The sequence below is a fragment of the Lactuca sativa genome, chromosome 5 (assembly GCF_002870075.4).
Source record: "Lactuca sativa cultivar Salinas chromosome 5, Lsat_Salinas_v11, whole genome shotgun sequence".
NCBI lineage: Eukaryota > Viridiplantae > Streptophyta > Magnoliopsida > Asterales > Asteraceae > Lactuca > Lactuca sativa.
The window spans coordinates 53,930,159-53,950,510 of record NC_056627.2 but is presented as its reverse complement, the minus strand read 5'-3'; the positions used below and the strand labels follow the sequence as shown (position 1 = coordinate 53,950,510).

Genomic DNA, 20,352 nt, shown 5'->3' with positions numbered 1-20,352 from the left:
TTAAGTATGCTTACTTACAGACATAGAAAATGTAATACTTCCAATTTCTGTTTCTCCTGCAAAAATATATAATGAAATATTTTGGCTCTGGGCCCGGCTCTCATGATAGTGTTCATTGTATTTGGTGGCTATTACGTGAATGTCGATAATACCCCTATCATTTTTCGACGGATTCCTCGTGTTTCTCTTATAAGATGTGGTTTGACTACATTCTTCTCTTATTATATACATATCTCTTTATTATAAAATAAAATTATTACTGTTGTTTTTTTAATAAAAATTCTGAAGATTATTTGATTACTTCAACAGGGCGTTTCAAGGTCTTTGCATTAATAATTTCTAGGGCTTGAGTTTGATCATGAAAAATCATATCATATACAATCTGGAGAACAGGTGAGTGAATACTAAAGCAAATGACATATGCATGCATATGAACCCGAACTAAAATCCTTTATAGCAACTTCAGTTGTCTTGGATCTAACTGTCAAATCATTTTCTAGCGACAAAACAAATCTACACAAACACAAAATTGGACTTCAACTATAAATAAACAGTAGCATTTCTTTTTGGGTGAATGTAGAAATACTTCTACAAATTTGTCCTGATTTAGTTATCCATACATACATACCTAGACACAGAAGGGCAGTAGTGGTGGCGTAGGGTGTCAATTTCCCATAGAGAACTCCCTGCAAAAAAATATATATATTTATATATGAGAAACTCATTTTCATTTGTTTGTTTAAAACATTGTAGTTTGCCAAAAATAAATGGAAGTAGAAGGATGCTATAAATATAATGCACATTGCACAATTCAAAGAAAGTATGTTGTGGAAACTTACTCATAGCATTGGTTTTAAGAAGATCAGTTTCCTCATGGAGTTATTAAAAGCACTCAAGTTTAGTTTTATATGAAATTTCTGATAACATGTCATAGGTGTTCAATTTTAGGAGAATAAAGGATATGGTTGTTCAATCTAAAGGAAGCCTTCTGCTTGAACTGCAACAAAGATCAACAAAATTTGATTCTATAATTGAAAAGCATCAGAATATAAGGTATGGAACTGTAGATAGTAATTTTGATAATTTAATACAAAAGATTGAATTGAAGTAATTAGTTGCGGCTGAAGAACCGTAGATTCCATCTCAGATGGTTCACTCATGTAGCTGAGGTTACCATTAGTTTGAATTTCTTCTATATATTATCACCTTTATTTATATGTTTGTTTAGGTTACCATCAGTTTGAATTTTGTCACACCCCCGAACCAGAAGGCGGAAACGTCCGGGGGCTGTCGTGACTCAATTGAATACCATCACAATGAATATACATGAAACATAACATCATACAATACCAAGCATTGGAATATTACAACTAGTAGCGTTTACATTCAGTACATAGTTTCAAAATATTACATTCCCAAAAGTAAACTGTTCGACATTAACTAAACAACAGCAAGACTACATAGAGTACAATTCTTCCTTCACTTTATCTGTTACCTGAGAATACAAGTATTTTGAAAAACGTCAACATATGAAATGTTGGTGAGTTCATAAGTAATGTTTGAAATCCAATGTTTTGTATCATTTTGAAAACCACCAGAAAATCCGATATTTTCTGAAAATTGTATAGTATAAAAGGTGTGAAGATCCGACAGTATGCTTGTTTGTTTCTATAAATGTAAGAGTACGATTTGTAAAACTCGGTATGTAATTCGTAGGTGTAATAATTGAAAATCCTAGGAAAACCCGAAGTTTTTCCCATTACTTTGCATTAAATAATTTTATGTTTCGTTATTTCGTTACGACAGGTGTATTCGTTGAGCTCCGGTGACGTTGGATTAATTGTGGATTGTGAATTGTTGTAACCGTGCATTAATGAAAATGACCCGTTGACAACCGTACAAACGATTCCCTCAGGCGTCGCTCGCACTATTCACTTAACCCAACCACCCGGACTCATGTAGCCCCACGACCGAGGGGAAAAAAATGAGTGCGAAGCCCCAGGTAATTCCCTACGTCGTTCAAGGCTATAGAGAATGCGAAGGGCCCTTAGCCCAACTCGCATTTGGTGAATTCTCGACTTTGCTAGCAGTACCGAAGGACCCTTGGGGTCCAGCAGCCCATTGCCATTGAAAGTCCTTTTACGCTGTGTTGGATCATGTAAGACCCAACAACTCGTAAGGTTGATGTCTTCGGGCCTAAAGATCAGGTCATTGGGCTAGCTAGGCCCAACAAACAAGATTTTACACTTTTGGGCCCAAAGATGATGTATTGACGTCTGTGCACTCTCACGTGTGTATTAAATTCCCAAATTTTCCATGTATGAATCCAGTTGTCGTCGTGTTAGTAGTTTCAGATTTGTTATTGATTTGAGACCGAATCAATTCGTTTGATAACGATTGTTGGTGTTATTATGTATTGTAATTCGTCGGTAGTCGCAGTGTCAGTATTTGATCACAACGGATGTATCGAATTAACATTGAAATTTTTCTGTTTACAACCCCTCTTTATCTTGTAATTTACTTTTTCAACCCTTTAAGTAAATTAATTTCCGGTTTAGTCCTTAAACCATTTTTCTTGGCATTTTAACATCAAAACTTATTGAAATTGATATTTTTCAGCACATTTTTAATTGAAAACAGTTTTAGTCCCTCAAAATGCAATTTTCTCGGCTGTAACCTCTCTTTTTCGCAATTTTTACACTTTTGGCCCAAATTGGAAATTTTTTGCAACTTTGGTCCTTTTTAATTATGAAAAGCATTTTTAACCTTTGAAAAGGACTTAGAACACTGATAGTCCACTGTTTTACAGAAAAACACAGTTTCAGCCCCTCAAATTGGAAAATTTCGCATATTGGGCCCTATTGGGCCGAAAATGTCATTTTTAGCCCATTAAGCTTGAAATTTATATTTTTAACCCTCCAAAAGAGTATATTTCCAGAAAATACATTATTAAAACTGTTTTGACTCATCACACCCATCAGAATTCGTAATATGTCATTTTGGGCCCTTTAACTTTATATTTTTAACATTTTGTGTCCAAAAATGAGTTTTTAGCCCAAAGAAGATGTTATTAAGCCACTTAGCTATTTTTCATGGAATACTTTGTATGTAGTAATATAATTTATGCTAGTATCATTTAACATAAAGTATATCTCAATTTTTAGGGTTTTATGGCTAGATCTAACATCATAATCACACAAAAACACACATATGAGCATAGAAATCATACAAGGCATACATATACATATAGATCTACACTTTCACTTGTATCCCCCCCTATAAAACTTATAAAACAGAAAAATAGGGAGTATGAAGCTCACCTTGGGTGTGGTTTCGGTTTTGGAGAGGATTGGAAGAAGTTTGAAGTGTGTTTCGGCCCTAACAACTTTTCCTTGAAGATCTCGAGTTTAAGGAGTTTTCAAAGGATGATGATTATCTTGTGAAATCCTCTTGAAACACAAGCAAAATTTCGAGATCCTTGGGTGAGGAAGAAGAGAGGAGTCTTGAGTGATTTAGAGAGATTTTTGTTGTGAAATGTGTGTGTTTGGGGAGACTCTCGGCCAAAGGAAAAGAAAGAAGGGGAAGAGAAGTGAGTGAAGTGATGTGTGCATGGAAACATGAGTTTGTGCATGGAGATCCATGAGAGAATAAAGAGGTGGCAATGAAAGTCAAACCCCTCCTTTCTTCTTGGATTTGGGCCTTGGGCCGAGAATATGGAAGGGAGAAAAGATTTTTGGGCTTTATTGCCCCTAAGCCCACATAGGAGTTAAGTTGTATGATTTTTGACCCAAAAAAAATATAATATGATTTTTACACTTTGTTGGGCTAGTTTAGGTTATTCATGGATCATAATTATTAATTTATTTCATTCTAGGCCCAATATGGCCCAAAACGTTGAAATAAATAAATGTGGGTCCAATTAGAGCCCATTTAAAGGTTCTAATCCCATGATAGTCAAATTGGAAGCTTATTGGTCCATTAAGTCCAATAAGGAAGTCCTAGTCCAAAATGGACCTAAACAAGAACTTCTAGGGTTTCCAATTGCTTGTTGACTATTTGTAGTACTTGTGTGATGTATTTGATTGAAATTTTTGATGTCATATAATAAGCATCATACATGCTCTTAAGTTTTTGATTCAACATTTACTTGAGTATAGTGATTACAAGACACAAAATTTCTAGTTGTGACAAATTTCCATCTCAGATGTTCTGTGTTGTTTCTAACTCAAGATTATTTTTGTTTTAGGTGACAATGGATCACAGGCCTCCACACCTCACACTTGGGGTACCAGCTGCCTTCTAAAGGGTTGTACCTTTAACTTCTAACATAAATCAAATCAAGATTTTGCTTGTTTAGTTGATTCTTTTTCTTAGTCATTCTTGACTCGTCTTGGATTAAAGCATTGTTATCTTATCAGCAAGTAATTACTTTCCAGCCACCCCAGGTGGCCAGCCGCCCATGACACGAAGTTCAACATTTTTATGTGGTACACCAGGTGGCAAACCAATGACATGAAGGATCGGGTTATATAGTGAGAGATGTAGTATCAAGTTATATAGTTAGGGAAAACCCCTTAATAACAATGTACTATCAGATTAATATGAATGTATTTCAATTTTTGATAACTTGTTTGACATGATGTTATTGGATCAAATTGATTATTTTGGTATATATTTGTTTCCATATTTATGCAATGGATTCTATTTTTTGTATATGATATTATATTTTCTATTATGAAACATTAAATACAAATTTAATTTGAAAATAAGTAAATCTATAAATAATATTTTTTTTAAACATTTAAAATTATGATACGCAAAAATGTATGTCATCTTCATTTATGACATGGCCTTTCTTGATAGGGGCTTTCTTAATACGCATTGCGTGTCATTAACACGCGCGTCGTAAGGTTACGACACGCGAATGCATGTCGTCTTCCTTTATGACAGGGCCTTCCTTGATACGCATTGCGTGTCGTAATTACGCGTCGTAAATGAGCGTCGTAAATGCGCGTTGTCTATAGACGACGCGCAAAAGCATGTCGTCTCTCTTTATGACAGGGCCTTCCTTGACGCGCATTTGCGCGTCGTCTGAGCCTTTTACGACGCGCAATGAGCGTCGTAAAAGGCTGTTTTTCTAGTAGTGAAATTGGCTCTGTACATTTTCAAAATCAAGTAATAATTTAGATAATACCTTACTTATTATAGATTATTGAACTTCAATATTATATTGAAAATATACGAATTGGGTTTACATCAAAATAGAGAAAAAAGGAGCAGTATTTAGTCAAAAAAAGGATTTTCTTTTGGTTTAGGATATGTGTTGATGAAGAAGTAAGTATTTATAGGCAAACTACATTTGTTGAAGGGAATTTTAAAAGCCAAATTAAGTTGTATAAGTTGAATAGTCTTGAAAGTTTATGTAACACCCGGAATCCAGAGGGCTAATTAAGGAAAGAAAAACCCCAAATCAAAAGGCAACTCGTCGAGTCCAAGGAGGAGAACTCGACGAGTAGGAATAAATTTGGGACGCGGGTTGGGAAACCTACTCAACGAGTTGGAGGGACCAACTCGACGAGTTGGTCTGGGTTTGGGAAACCCTAAATCCGAGTTTTTGTACCCTATTTAAGCATCCCATTCTCCACCTTTCAGCCCCATTTCCAGCCTCCATTGTCCAAACCCTAGATCTCGAACCCTAATGCTATAGTGAGCCATTTTTTAGTGTTCCTGTGAGTGTTGAAGCTTGGGAAGGAAAGAGAAGCTTGGGGGAATCAAGAAGAAGCTAGTAGATCCAGAAATATCTTGCTTTTCTCATCATTTTTGGGTAAGAAAGTCTCCACCTTAATCATTGAGTACTTAGATCTTCTTAGCACCTTTTCTAATGGGTTTTGGTCCAAGAAGCTTGACTCTTGGGATTTGGACGTCCCAAGACAGGAACACTTCAGATCTATTGTCTAGAGGGACTCTCATGGCATAAAGGTGCCACCTTATGGCCATGGAAGTCCCATGCAACCTCTAAGCCTCTACCTTGGTCTTTTTAGCTCCAAAAGGCCATGCATGTAGATAGAGCTTGAAGCTTTACATGATTTTATTGACCCTAGAGTCCAGATCTACAACCCCATGAGTTATCTTGTAGTTTTGGTGAAATTTGGATCAAGATCTAAGTCTTAAAGGACTAGGGTTTGAGCTATAGCCATTAAGTGAGAGTATTAACGGGTAAAGCTGGAAACTTTACCCTTAAAATGACATATTCAGTGTATATAAGAAGTATGAAGCTTAGATATGAAGAATAGGGGCTTAATCCATTAAGAAGGCCCAACAGACTGAGGAACTCGACAAGTCCATGGAGAGACTTGACGAGTTGAGTTGGTTTGTCCCGATTCTGTACAGAAGGAACTCGACGAGTCTGTGAAGGGACTCGACGAGTTGGTTCGTGTTTTTGCAACTAGGAGTAGCAAGGGAACTTGGCGAGTCAGGGGGTGACTCGACGAGTTGAGTCAACTTGGAGCATTGAATTTGACTGTTGACTGTTGACTTTGACCTAGTTTGACTTATGAAGGCATTTGGACAAGAGTATGCGAGGGGTGGGATGGTCTTCTACCTCAGTGAGAACTTATGGTTAAGTTATAAGAATCCTAGACTTATCTAAGTTGTATGATGAGCGGTAGCTGGGGAGTCGAGAGATCAGCCGTTCGGGGATCTGCCAGCTAGCAGTGAGGGGTTTATTCGTGGGATTCGGCAGTCAGCTTGTGAGGCGAGTCTCCTCACTATTTGTATGGGTCTAAGGCACCAATGCCGACCCATTTAGTTTATGTATGGTAGGAAGACCCGGGGGTCAGCCTTAGTCATTATGTATGAAAGCCCAGGAGGCGGCTCTTGGTACACAGTATGTTATTATGTATGGTAGGAAGACCCGGGGGTTAGCCCTAGGCAATATGTATGAAAGACCAGGAGGTGGCTCCTGGCACACTATATGCTCATTAGCTAAGTAGAGTAGTATATATGCTAGTTGTCTTTGTGATACTTGCATGGAAGATCAGGAGGCGGCTCTTGGCACTTGTCTGTAAGACCCAGGGGGTGGCCCCCGACTTGGCAAGAAAGACCACGTGGCGGCCCGTGGCATAACATCAAGACTATGTACGGTACATAACAACTTATTTGATATATGATTGATATGTATGGCTCACAATATGTATGACATGTATGGCCCATTTGATATGTATGATATGTGTTATTCAGGGAACTCACTAAGCTTCGTGCTTACGGTTTTTCAGTTTTGATTTCAGGTACTTTTTCTTCAAAAGGAAAGGAGCCTGTTTAATCGCAGCGCATCACAATATGATTTCCTGTATTACGAAATCCTTGGGGATTGTACTATGATATTGTTTTACTATGACATGTTATGGCTTTGATTTTTTAACACTTGAGTTTGAGTATATATATATATATATATATATATATATATATATATATATATATATATATATATATATATATATATATATATATATATATATATATATATATATATATATATATATATATATATATATGTTCTTTTTAATACACTACAAAATTTGGGTTTGGAATTCGTAAATAATCTCGACCATTTGATTTTAGTAATTCATAGTAGCCTTTATAGTATACAGGTTTATTATCAGTTTTTTCGGGGCGTAATTAAGTACTCTATAACCATAAAAACGAAAACACCACAATTTACTTGAAAGCTAGTATGAGAAGATACTTAAACATCAACTAGGCAAAAAGTTTAATTCGTGGTATTTCATAGAAAATGTAGAACTGGGATTTCAAAGAAAATGTCAAAAATGTTGAGTAAATTGATAAATATCATATTTAGTGATTTTGTTTGTGATTGTTTCATTAATATTAACTGTTCAGTAATTTTATTTAAGATTATTAGGAATGCAAATTCTAATAAAATAGATTGATAGATTTTCCTGTTCGAGGAGTACATTGGGTTTGTAGTTGAAATGTTAAATGTTGGGCTTTAATATTTAAGATTTTAAGTATTATGTTGAAACCATTTGTAGGTCCAAATAAGATGAGCAAATCCCAACTACACAGGTGTTTAATAGATTTTCCTGGCTTAATGTATAGAGTCCCATGTGAGCTCTAAAATTGGCCCAAACTTGCAAAATTCACATGAAAAGTAAGATGAAATTTCTCATTTTTTTTTTTTTTTTCAAACTTAACAAATTTAAGACAATTATTATTCTGGATGTTATTAATTTCAAGATTCTTTCTTTTTATGATTTTACAAATTCAAAATTCTTGATTTTCTATTTCATGTTAACAAGCTTAAAATTGTAGGTTGTTTATTTCTTGATGTTAGTGATTGGAACGTTTTATATCGTTCAAAATTTGTTTATCTTTCGAAAACTTTCCCAATTACGATGATGAATATTCCATAGCCATGACCAAATTGAAAGCATCTTATATTTTAAGCGCAAAATACCCGAACCCATCTGAAATCACCTTCAATAATGGCGTTCAAGTCACAAAATCTTGTATTGTTGTTTAAATCTTCAATTATTCCATCAGTGGCACCATGCACTTCTTGATAGAGGCACACAGCTAGGGTTTTAGAGGGTTTTAACTGGCGATTGATAACTTACGACCTACGATTCGACATGGATACCAACAACTTGGAGCAGACATTGCAGGAAGGAAAGCTTTACCGATATGTAAATAATCTAATCGTTGCTCATCTTCGAGACAACAATCTCACCCAGGTATTGCCCTTGTGCGCTCTGTTTTGTTCTTCGTTCAATTGATTTTAGTTTTAGTTTCTCGATCCCTCTAATCCCTAGATTTGTAATCATGATAACTTACATCTCGATTATGTGAATCATACTACCAACTCTGTAAGACTGTAACTACAAGATTGATATGCATTCGAACTTTTCAACACAAGTTTGATTTACTACAAGTTTTGTAGCCGATTCGTTTCAAACTTTCAATTGCATTACTTACTTCTTTCTAGGCTGCAAGTGCAGTTGCTTCTGCTACAATGACACCACTTAACATTGAAGCTTCTCCCAACAAGCTCCTTGAACTGGTTGCCAAGGTTTGTTTTTTTTTTGACTTAATGTAGAAACGATGGCTACTCTTTTACAAATTTACCCTCAAACTTAATGATATGTCTGAAAAGTAAACAGGGTCTTACAGTGGAAAAAGATGAAACACTGAGAGGAGGAGTACCTTCATCTACATTGTTTGATTCAAACGCATTAATACCCTCAGCATATGGCTCAATACCACCTTCCCGAGCTGTTTCTGTTGATTTCAGGTACTTCTGAAATCAAATTTTCTTGGGGGTAGTTTGGTAATTTTACATTCATCGTAACTATCGCTTAATCAAACAGTGCTGCACATGATACAAAAGGCTCCTCAAAGAGTTTCCCAAAGCACGAAACAAGACATGTTTCAGAACATAAGGTATGCAATATGCTTCCATATGGACCATATGAAGTTAAGATTAAAGTTGGGGGGATAGTTAGGTCATTTTACATTTATTTTATGGTGTAGAATGTTGCAAGATGTGCAAGATTTAGTCCTGATGGAAGGTTTCTTGCAACGGGAAGTGCAGATACCTCAATTAAGTTATTTGAGGTAATAATCTTTTGTTATAAATCTATAATAGCTCCAATTTATTGTGGGGTATACAGATAACCCCAGTACTAAAAATAACAGAGAAAGAGAGAGATAATTTTGGGGCAAACTTTTCTGAGTTTTATTTATGCTTATCAAAAACGGGAAAACAACCTGCTACTTATCTAAACTTCATGCTAGAAATAAGGAAACAACTACCCACGTGACTACTAAGCTACAAAGAGGGAAAATGGCCTACATGGCCTTTGATTACTTCAACCTGACTTACGTAAAAGTAAATAAAAATAATAGATACTCAAAATTACTTAATTGCCCCCCATGTCTTCTGGATTAACCCAACAGACTCCCCTTTAATCCAGAACTCTTCGTGTCCTTCACCCCAAGGAGTCTTCGCATCTCTATGAAATTGACTTTGGCTAAAGACTTTGTGAATATGTCGGCTTTTTGTTCTTTGCTGCATACGAACTTGACGACCACCTCTCCCCTTTCTACACACTCCCTGATAAAGTGGTATCTTGTATCTATGTGTTTGCTCCGTCCGTGAAAAACCAGGTTTCGAACTAAGTCAATCGCTGACCTGTTATCGAGGTAGAGGGTCACCGGTTTTATTTTCTCACCAGTTATTCCTTTTATTAGCCGACGGATCCATATCCCTTGACACGTTGCTGACGTAGCAGCCATGAATTCTGCCTCACATGATGAGAGAGCCACACATCTTTGTTTCTGTGAGGCCCATGCTACTAAGCTTGCATTTAGATAAAATGCCATGCCACCTGTACTCCTTCTATCATTCAAATCTCGTGCATGGTTGCTATCTGAATACCCAATGATTTCAGTTTCATCTTTTCCTCTTTCATAAATCAGACCAAAATCGATGGTCCCTTTGATGTACCTCAGTATCCTCTTGACTACCTGTTGATGTTGTACAGTGGGTCTTTCCATGAACCGACTCGCCATGCCCACTGCGTAGGATATGTCAGGCCTGGTGTGTGTAAGGTATCAGAGTCCACCAATAATGCTTCTATACTCCGTTGGGTTTACCGGTGTGCCTTCTTCATCCTTGGTAAGCTCCAACTTCGGTTCCATGGGATATAGAGAAGGATTGCATTCTGTCATTCCAGCTTTTGTGAGGATACTTCTGGCATACGCTGTTTGCTTTATACTTATGCCATCTTGATGTTGAGCTACTTCTATTCCCAAGTAATATGAGAGAGTACCAAGATCACTCATCTCAAATTCATCATTCATTTGTTGCTTGAATTTAGACACCTCCACTTTACAATTACCTGTCACAATTAAATCGTCCACATAAACTCCAACGATTAAGAGCTTACCATTCTTGCTTCTTGTATACACTGCATACTCTTGAGGGCATCTTTGAAAACCCATAGCTTTCAGACTTTTGTCGAGACATGAGTTCCAGGCTCTAGGTGCTTGGCGAAGGCCATAGAGAGCCTTGGATAATTTCAACACCTTTTCAGGTTCCTTTGGGTTTACGAATCCTTCGGGTTGTGACACATATACTTCCTCCTTTAACTCTCCATTTAGGAAGGCAGATTTGACATCGAGATGAAAAACCGGCCACCCGTGTTTACCTGCTATGGCGAGTATGATTCGGATTGTTTCAATTCTTGCGACGGGAGCAAATACTTCATCGAAATCCAACCCTTGCTTTTGAACATACCCTTTTGCGACTAGTCTCGCCTTATGCTTCAAGACTTCTCCTTGCGGATCTCTTTTTAACTTATACACCCATTTCAAGCCAATAGGCTTTCGACCTACCAGTAAATCAACGAGCTTCCATGTGTGATTTCTCTCAATTGCTTCAAGTTCCGACTTCATCGCCTTGACCCATTCTCTTTTTGTAGAAGCCATGGAATAATTAACGGGTTCATCCATGTCTTGCATAAATAAAAGCTCGTCACATTCTTCATATAATTCAGCCAAGGTTCTGTATCGCTTTGGTGCACCGCCTCCTGTTGATGATGAGGCTGGACTAGTGGACCCTACTGAGCTTGTTGGTGTTGTCGGGATGGGTGTTTGTTGATGATCACTTGACTGGGTATCTTGTTCTAATGGGGATTCGTGAACCACTTCTTCACTTACGTAGTCATCACCTGGTGCATGGTTTAAAGGAGTGAGTGGGTCAACACCTTGTACCTCATGTTCTTGATCTTGTACCATGGTTCCAAATGTGAGAATTACTCCAGGAGTTGCTCGAATTTTCTTAGCTGATTCCCATGGCCAAACCTTGTTTTCTTCGAAATACACATCTCTACTCACTCGTATCCTTCCCGTGTTTGGGTCCAACAACCTGTAGGCTTTACTTCCTGCTTCCATTCCCAAGTGTACCAATACCTCACTACGATTATCAAGCTTTTGCAAGTTCCCTCGCATCAGCTTTGCATGAGCTAAACACCCAAACACTCTAACATGCTCTAGATTTGGTTTCCGCCCGGACCACACCTCATAAGGTGTTTTGTCTCCCAATGCTTTCGTTGCCACACGGTTAAGGATATAAGTTGCATGTCGTGCTGCTTCTCCCCACAAAACCTTCGGAATCTCCATGCTACTTAACATGCTTCGTATCATCTCCACAACCGTGCGGTTACGCCTTTCGACAACGCCGTTTTGCTGTGGCGAATATGGTGCTGTAAAATGGTGTCTTAAGCCTGATTCGTCACAATACGCTTCAAATTGTTTTGAGAAAAACTCGCCTCCTCGGTCTGTTCGTAACACTTTCATCTTTTCACCCGTTTCATTCTCAACAAGCAAACGGAATTTTCGAAATACCCCTAATGCTTCATCCTTATCTTTTAACAAATATAACCACATCACACGACTGAAATCATCTACAAGTAACAGGAAACACCTGTTTCCAGATGGTGTAGAAGGCGTGATCGGACCACAAAGATCTGCATGTATCAGTTCTAATTTAGCCTTGGCTCTATAAAATGTGTGTGTAGGAAATGGATTTCGAGAGTGTTTACCATCTATACAACCTTTACACAGCTGTACAGGCTGCTCCACGTTGGGCAATCCCAATACAATCTTTTTCTCTGCCATCCTTTTAAGTGATTGAAAATTCACGTGCCCTAAGCGGGCATGCCACAACCATGATGTTTCTTCACTACTCCCTAGCAAACACTTTGGTTTTGCCTCATTTAGAATGATCTTGTAGAGACGGTTAGGGGATCTTTTTACTTTCATTAAGAGTCTTCCAGTTTTGTCACGAACCCATAAAAACGAACCTTTCATGAGAATCTCATCACCAGTCTCCGCTAATTGCCCCAAGCTTATTATATTGCTACATAGACTTGGGATAAAATACACCTCCTGTAGCACTCGTCTTTCATCTGTCTTACATTGAAAGACAATGGATCCTTTGCCTTCTATCCGCACCTTAGACGCATCTCCAAACCTTACGTAACCCCGAATACCTTCATCAAGTTCCTGAAACTTATCTTTGTCGCCTGTCATGTGGTTCGATGCCCCGTTATCCAGGTACCATACTTTCGTCCGGTTCTCTATATCTTTTGAACTCTTTAACTTTGGTACTACATGTTGTTCGTTCAGATACACTTCCTCTTGGGCTTCAACTGGTTGAAACTTAGCTAACAAAAGTGCTGGTTCATCTTCATCTTGGCCTTGGGTCAGATGCACCTCCTGATTCCTTTCCTTCCGTGGGTTCTTGGTTGGTACTTAGGCATATACCGTGAGCTCTGATACCAAATTGTGGGGTATACAGATAACCCCAGTACTAAAATAACAGAGAAAGAGAGAGATAATTTTAGGGCAAACTTTTCTGAGTTTTATTTATGCTTTATCAAAAACGGGAAAACAACCTGCTACTTATCTAAACTTCATGCTAGAAATAAGGAAACAACTGCCCACGTGACTACTAAGCTACAAAGAGGGAAAATGGCCTACATGGCCTTTGATTACTTCAACCTGACTTACGTAAAAGTAAATAAAAATAATAGATACTCGAAATTACTTAATTGCCCCCCATGTCTTCTGGATTAACCCAACATTTATAAATACAAACATTATTATGTAACAAATTTGTTGTCATTTATTTACAGGTGGCAAAAATCAAACAGATGTTGCTGCCAGAGGGAAGAGATGGTCCTGTAAGACCTGTAGTACGGACATTTTACGACCATCTACAGGTAATTCTTTCTTCATTTAAAAAAAATTGTTTTTTTTTTTTTTTTTTTTTTTTTTTTAAAGTTGATAACTTTTTTTGAAAAGGGCAAAAAAAAAAGGATTTAGGGAAAAATGGCTTAATGGGTAATGATGTTTGTCTAGATAAAGTGTTGTATACATGAGATTTGTTTCTGTTTTAGATTGAATAAACCGTTTGAAGGAGACTAAATGACCATTTTGCCCTTGCATTCCAAAAATAAATTTCGTAACAACCATAAAAGCCTAAAATGCCTAAATTACCCTTCCACTACCAGAGATGCTCTTTATTTTGTTGAATTCCCCTTTTTACCCCCTTCAGAATGCTTGACTAAACTTAGCATTTCATCATTTTATTGATTTAGCCACTGAACTATTATTATAAGAAAAAATAAAAAGATTTTTTTTTTTATATTTATGCAGCCAATAAACGATGTAGATTTCCATCCTCACAATACTATTTTGATATCTGGGGCCAAAGATCACACAATAAAGTATGATCCTAAATCCATAACTGTTTAATCTTTTAATAAATAGCATCTCAAAGCCTATAAATTATCAATTACATTAATATTCACCACAATTCAGGTTTTTTGACTTTTCCAAGACAGTTGCAAAAAGAGCATTCAGGGTTATCCAGGTTTATTTCTTATCTTATCATAAAGCATAATTCATAATTCATCACAAACACATAATTTAAATTTCTTACAAATAATTTTTTTATTTTCTCATTCTTTAAATTTTTTTCAGGACACTCACAATGTTCGATCTGTATCTTTTCATCCTTCTGGAGATTTTCTTCTTGCAGGGACAGATCATCATGTCCCACATTTATATGACATCAATACTTTCCAGTGTTATCTCTCAGCAAATGTACAAGAAATCGGTGCCACAAGTGCAATAAATCAGGTACAACCAATAAACACATTTTAAAAAAAAAATAAAATAAACAATCGGTGTTTTTTTGTAGGTGAGATATTCATGTACAGGTGGCATGTATGTAACAGCTTCGAAAGATGGTGCTATTAGAATATGGGATGGGGTGAATAGTAATGTTGTTAGGTCTATACTTAGTGCACATGGGTCAGCTGAGGCCACTAGTGCAAATTTTACAAAAGATCAAAGGTAAAATATTTTTATTTTTATCATTTTATGTGAAAAACGACACATTATATTTGGGTTTTTTTTCCTTTTTTTATTTAGATATGTTCTTTCATGTGGAAAGGATTCATCTGTGAAGCTTTGGGAAGTTGGAACAGGGAGATTAGTGAAGCATTATCTTGGAGCTACACATACACAGTTGCGATGCCAGGTAAGCCGTTACAAAATGCTGACGTGTCAAATAAGTTTTTTGACTTGCTTGCTGACATGGACTTGTTGTCTTATATTCTTCAGGCTATTTTTAATGATACGGAAGAATTTGTATTGTGCATTGATGAACCTAGCAACGAGGTTGTTATTTTTTATGGTTTGATTTGAATTGAATATGATTTATAATAACTGATGTTATGTTTTTTGATATACAGATAGTTATATGGGATGCTGTTAGTGCAGAAAAAGTGGCAAGATGGCCTTCGAACCATGTTGGCGCACCAAGGTGGCTCGAACACTCACCCACTGAGCCAGCGTTTGTGTCATGTGGTATTGACCGGTCAATAAGATTTTGGAAGGAAACTCCTTAGTGGCTCGGTGACTTTGAGTTGGCTACATTGGTGAGTTGTAATCATGTGATAAACAAGAAATATGGGTCAAAGGTGATGTGATTTTGTGTCCATATAGATTGATATGAGAAATGAATATTTGACACATGAAAATTTAAACCAAAAAAAGATTGATGTAAATTAATGAAGTTAATCTTGGACATTTAGATTGGTTCGACTCTTTTGAGTGTTTGGCAATGCCTTCATTCTTGACATGGTTTAAGATCTCCATCAGGAAAAGGTCTACAAATGTCGATTATTAGTTCAAATATTCACACCTTGTATTTCCCTTGAACTTCGTATCTTGTGATATATCGTAGCAATGTTGATGCCAAAGTCGTTAAGACTGGGATCATATGTATGATTGCTTTTAGCTTTGCAACATCAGGAATTGAGATCTTAAGATCCACCAAAAATGACATAATTGTTGGTTTAAAAATTAAATAGTAAACTCATGTTTTAGGAATCTGTAAAAATGAAAACATAGTTATAAATTGATGCGGACCACATAGATGATTTGGTTGAAGCTTTTATGGACAAGTGGAAGAAAGATAAACGGGCCAAAAGAGGCCAACTTGAAATGAACATAACTTTTGATCCGTAACGAATTTGGAGACGTGTGATAAATCGACGGGCCGAAGCTCCTGACAAGTCGACAAAAAGGGTCGACCCTCAAATCCCACTGTTTAGGCCCCCAAATATCAATTTTTCCTAATTTTCGATATTTTTCGTTTTTGTTTTATTCTGTTTTTTATGACAAAATATTTGTTTTCTTTATTTTCTGAATTTCTCTTTTCTTATTTAGAAGGTTATTTAATAGAACTTATTGTTGATATGAGTTTTCCAAGTTTGGTTGTACCTATCAAATTTAGCATCGTGCATTGTAAGTCATGAAAAACATCTTCAATTTCAGTAATAAACAAGTATTGATTTTCTCTCTATTTTTTGTTTCCGTTCTGTGTCATAAATTCATTTAAAGGCAATACTAGATCTCGATCCCACGATCATACGATCTCGTATGCGATCTTTATAAAGGGTTCAATGTAAGCCTTGAAAGACATCTTGAATTTTAGTTAGGGCTGTCAAGTCGGGCAGTCGTGTCGTGTTTTTATTTGTTTTTGTCTGACACGACACGACACAACAAAGTTTTGTATAACACGAACACGACACTACACGATGTCGTGTTTTTTTCATTAACACAAAAACGAACCAATTAAAACACGACAACTCGACACGACACGACATATCATATTACATAACTACTAGTGTATTTCATTCATACTTAAAGATATATAACACGATAAAAATGACAAACACGAAAAACCCGATAACCACATGCTTAATCGTGTCGATTTATGAACACGAACACGACACGACACGACATCATGTTTTTTAATCTTGACACGAACACGAATTCAAATTTTGATTTCGTCCCGATTTCGTTTCGTTTCGTGTATTTTTGTCGTGTCGTGTCATAAATTGACACCCCTAATTTTAGTAATAAACAAGTATTGAGTTTCTCTCTATTTGTTGCTGCCTTTTGTTATGTGTTATAAATTCATTTAAATATAGAACCAAATCCCAATCTCAATCATGATCCTACGATCTCGTATGCGATCTTATATCAATACGATCTTTTACGTTTTTCAAATGTAGGATTGTAAGACCCTTCAATCAAGATTGAAATCTTGACAACGCTTGATTGATGCCATAACATAGTTAAGTCTCCATGTCTTGCCTTATCTTATGTGAATTCGCATTAACATCAAGCAATAATAGAGATTTGGCCATCCACACATAATCTAAATAGGTTTCCCTCCAAACAACAAAAATCAATGATTTCCGAATTTAATTAAATAGTAATTTTATAAAGACTGGAAGTAAATGAATAATAATAATCATTTAACTTATGTACACATACGGAATTTCGAGCTATGCTCGATACATAAAAATTCAAAGAGAATCCACCTTCTAACATTAAAGATAAGGTTCCTTAGCTTCCATGTTCAAATCATTTCCATTCGTTTAGTTTATTTCTTATCTCGAGATTGTATATGAAATCCTTATAGAGAACTTTAAATGCATACCATGGAACCATAATCAATCCACCATGTATTTAAACGGGAATGTTGACATCAAGTGATTCGTAAATTATATGAGTATCAAGATAACATTTATTTGTTGACCATTCGTTCAACTTACGGCAATCCAATTGGAAGTGCCATTTTTAGCGGAAAAATTACATCGGGGAGGACCCTTGAAATTGCTAGGAATCAAACTCGTACTTTTACTCGTTTTCTAATCCTTAGACTCTCCATCCTTAACATTTACCCTTCCTCTTTTTAGAGTAGTAGAGGTAGCATGGGCAAGTAGGCAACCTCAAGCTTTTTAACTTTAAGGCACTATTGTTATGTACACATAAATCAAGTTAATCCAACAGATCAAGAATACTAAAACTTACTTGGAGATCTGATCTTTATAGGCATGTTAAAAGACAATGATACTACGGAATAGTTTGACCAAAGAATAGATTTATTCTCATTATGATACTTAATCTTCTTGGAAAGATTATGAGGCAGAATATTTGTGTTATAAGGATAGGTCTCTCATCTAATGAGAAAATCAATTGACAACACCCTAAAGTTACTTCCATCAAGTAACAATTCAAATTGATCGGAGTACCTATCGTGTCATCTTGACATAATAATACAAGCCATACATATATTGTGTCAAATCATGAACAAACTATTTGAATCTTCAACCTTGTAACAGACCAACTATTGCATCTTGTATCTATGTATCTATGATCTTCTTTTCGAATCTTGGACTGTGTTAATTTGGTCAAAAACTAAGGCTTTTGCATTCTGTTCCCTCATGAATCCATGAAAGACAATTAACCTCCTTCCATACATGTGGAATTTGAAAGTGGTTGTTGCAATGTTTGCCAATGGATAAAAACAATGTCTAGAGCAACAGGGAAACACTATCTTGGGTTTATTTTTTGATAAAAAAAAAACTAGGTGTTCAGTGTTCTAATGTTTGCCAAATAACAAAATGAAAAACAACAAGGGAAACATAATAAAATTCAATGATAAGATCATTGTACCGATTTATATTTCATATCACACCTTCAAAATCCCTCAATAAGCTCGCCTTTGAGCTTTCTTTGGCTTCTTCACAAAACTCAACCTGATCTGCTTAAGCCTTCTCCTCTTCCTAGCCATCTTTTCTGGTAATGTCTCCCGCTTCTTCTCCTTCACCATTTTTGGTTTCTTCATAAACCTTGGATCCAATTTATAAGCTTTCACTACAACTCCTACACCCTTACTTTCAGCTTCTTTAAAAAGAACATTCGCCTTTTCAACACGCCCATGAGCACAAAGCTTCCCCATCAATAGATCATAAGTCTTGATCCCAGGTTCACAACCATCTTTCTTCATCTTTGCAAAAACAGTCAACGCATGGTCAATCCTCTCAATTCCACACAGAATCTTGAGAAACTCATAGTAAGATTTCTTATCGAGTGCTTCACCAAATCCAGCAGATTTCATCTTATCGATCATCTCATCACCCTCTCCTGTTCTTGCAGCTTGATATAAACTCTTGATTAGAACAAGAAATGTTTTCTCATTTGGATGACACCCCCATTCACCCATTCGATCAAACAAATTCATTGCTTCTTCAGTCTTACGAATTTTGCAAAGATTATTAATCAAGACGTTGAAAGTTTCCACGTTTCTTGGAACACCAGCCACATCCATATCGATCAATACTTTTTCTGCTTCGAATTGTAAGCGAAAGGGATCTTTCTTCCTACAAAGCTTACACACACAATCAAGAATGGCGTTATATGCCACTGGACCGATTTCAAACCCTCCTCTATACATCTCTTGTGATAACCTCCGAGCTTCATCAAGCTTTCCATCAACACACCAACCTTTAATCAATGTATCACAGATGAATTCATCTGGGAAAAACTCATTCGCGACATTTGTAACCATTTTCTCAGCGTAACTAGCAAATCCATGTTCACATAACTTAGACACGATGAATTTCAGCGAATCCATATTCCTCACGAAGGCGTAATCACTCTCCATTTTATCAAAAAATGCAACCGCCTGCGTCGGTCGACCAGCTCTAACCAAACGATCGATGGATGATTCAAATGTCTTAACGCCCGAAATACCTTTGCTGGCTACAAGAAGTTCGTGGGTTGCCTTGAAATCCTTACGCCGACCAAAGTAATCGATGAAATAAGCCAAAGTTTCGTCAGTTAGCTTAAAGTCAGTTCTTGTGGATAACCATTTATGGAAATCGAGTGCTGTGCGTCCCGATTCCGGGGAGAGATTGAGTGCAGTGAGAATAATATTAGAGGTGAGAGTGATATGAGAGAAGCTTAGGTCAAGGCGATGAGGGAGAGGGAGAGATTGCTCATTTGGGTCTTTGAGGAGCTCATACGAGAGAGATTGTGCAATGTCTTGTGAATCTTCAGGTGGGGTTTCGATTTGGGTTTGGGAAGAGAAGAATTTAGAGAACGGGGGAAAAGGTGTAAAAAGAGAGTAGGGTTTAGAGAGCGAGGGTTTATGGGGGTGGAGAAAATGGTGGATTGATCGCAGTGGTGGCGGCGGCGGTGGAGGTGGAAGTGATGAAGAGAAGTACCGACGGCGGAGCAGGATCCGAAGATGAGCCGCCATTAACGGCGGAGACGGTCTAGGCATCGCTGTTTCAGAGCAGGAGAAAGGAAAAAAGAGGAGAGCTTTGTGTAATTCAAGATTTTAAGATCGTTCTTCGAAACCTAAAACGACTTGACCCGGATTATTTCATCCGACCCGAA

The 20,352-nt window shown here is 36.9% G+C and overlaps 2 protein-coding genes across 2 annotated transcripts; one reads left to right on the top strand and one right to left on the bottom strand.

Moving 5' to 3' along the window:
* Nucleotides 1–8,272: 8,272 nt before the first annotated feature.
* On the top strand, nucleotides 8,273–15,681 carry LOC111902358 (cleavage stimulation factor subunit 50). The gene is made up of 13 exons (XM_023898203.2): nucleotides 8,273–8,753; nucleotides 9,005–9,088; nucleotides 9,180–9,310; nucleotides 9,387–9,459; nucleotides 9,550–9,633; nucleotides 13,719–13,805; nucleotides 14,242–14,312; nucleotides 14,407–14,458; nucleotides 14,569–14,727; nucleotides 14,789–14,943; nucleotides 15,022–15,130; nucleotides 15,214–15,270; nucleotides 15,345–15,681. The coding sequence occupies exons 1-13, from the start codon at nucleotides 8,652–8,654 to the stop codon at nucleotides 15,498–15,500; spliced, it is 1,320 nt and encodes a 439-aa protein (XP_023753971.1). The 5' UTR covers nucleotides 8,273–8,651; the 3' UTR covers nucleotides 15,501–15,681.
* Nucleotides 15,682–18,483: 2,802 nt separating this feature from the next.
* On the bottom strand, nucleotides 18,484–20,293 carry LOC111902359 (pentatricopeptide repeat-containing protein PNM1, mitochondrial). The gene has a single exon (XM_023898204.2). It carries the CDS (start codon nucleotides 20,234–20,236, stop codon nucleotides 18,659–18,661), a length of 1,578 nt encoding a protein of 525 aa, XP_023753972.1. The 5' UTR covers nucleotides 20,237–20,293; the 3' UTR covers nucleotides 18,484–18,658.
* Nucleotides 20,294–20,352: the final 59 nt, after the last annotated feature.

Coding starts and splice junctions, on each gene's coding strand:
- LOC111902358 (XM_023898203.2), top strand. CDS start 8,652: ATGGATACCAACAACTTGGAGCAGACATTGCAGGAAGGAAAGCTTTAC. Junction 8,754..9,004: donor GAGACAACAATCTCACCCAG/GTATTGCCCTTG, acceptor ACTTCTTTCTAG/GCTGCAAGTGCAGTTGCTTC. Junction 13,806..14,241: donor CATTTTACGACCATCTACAG/GTAATTCTTTCT, acceptor ATATTTATGCAG/CCAATAAACGATGTAGATTT.
- LOC111902359 (XM_023898204.2), bottom strand. CDS start 20,236: ATGCCTAGACCGTCTCCGCCGTTAATGGCGGCTCATCTTCGGATCCTG.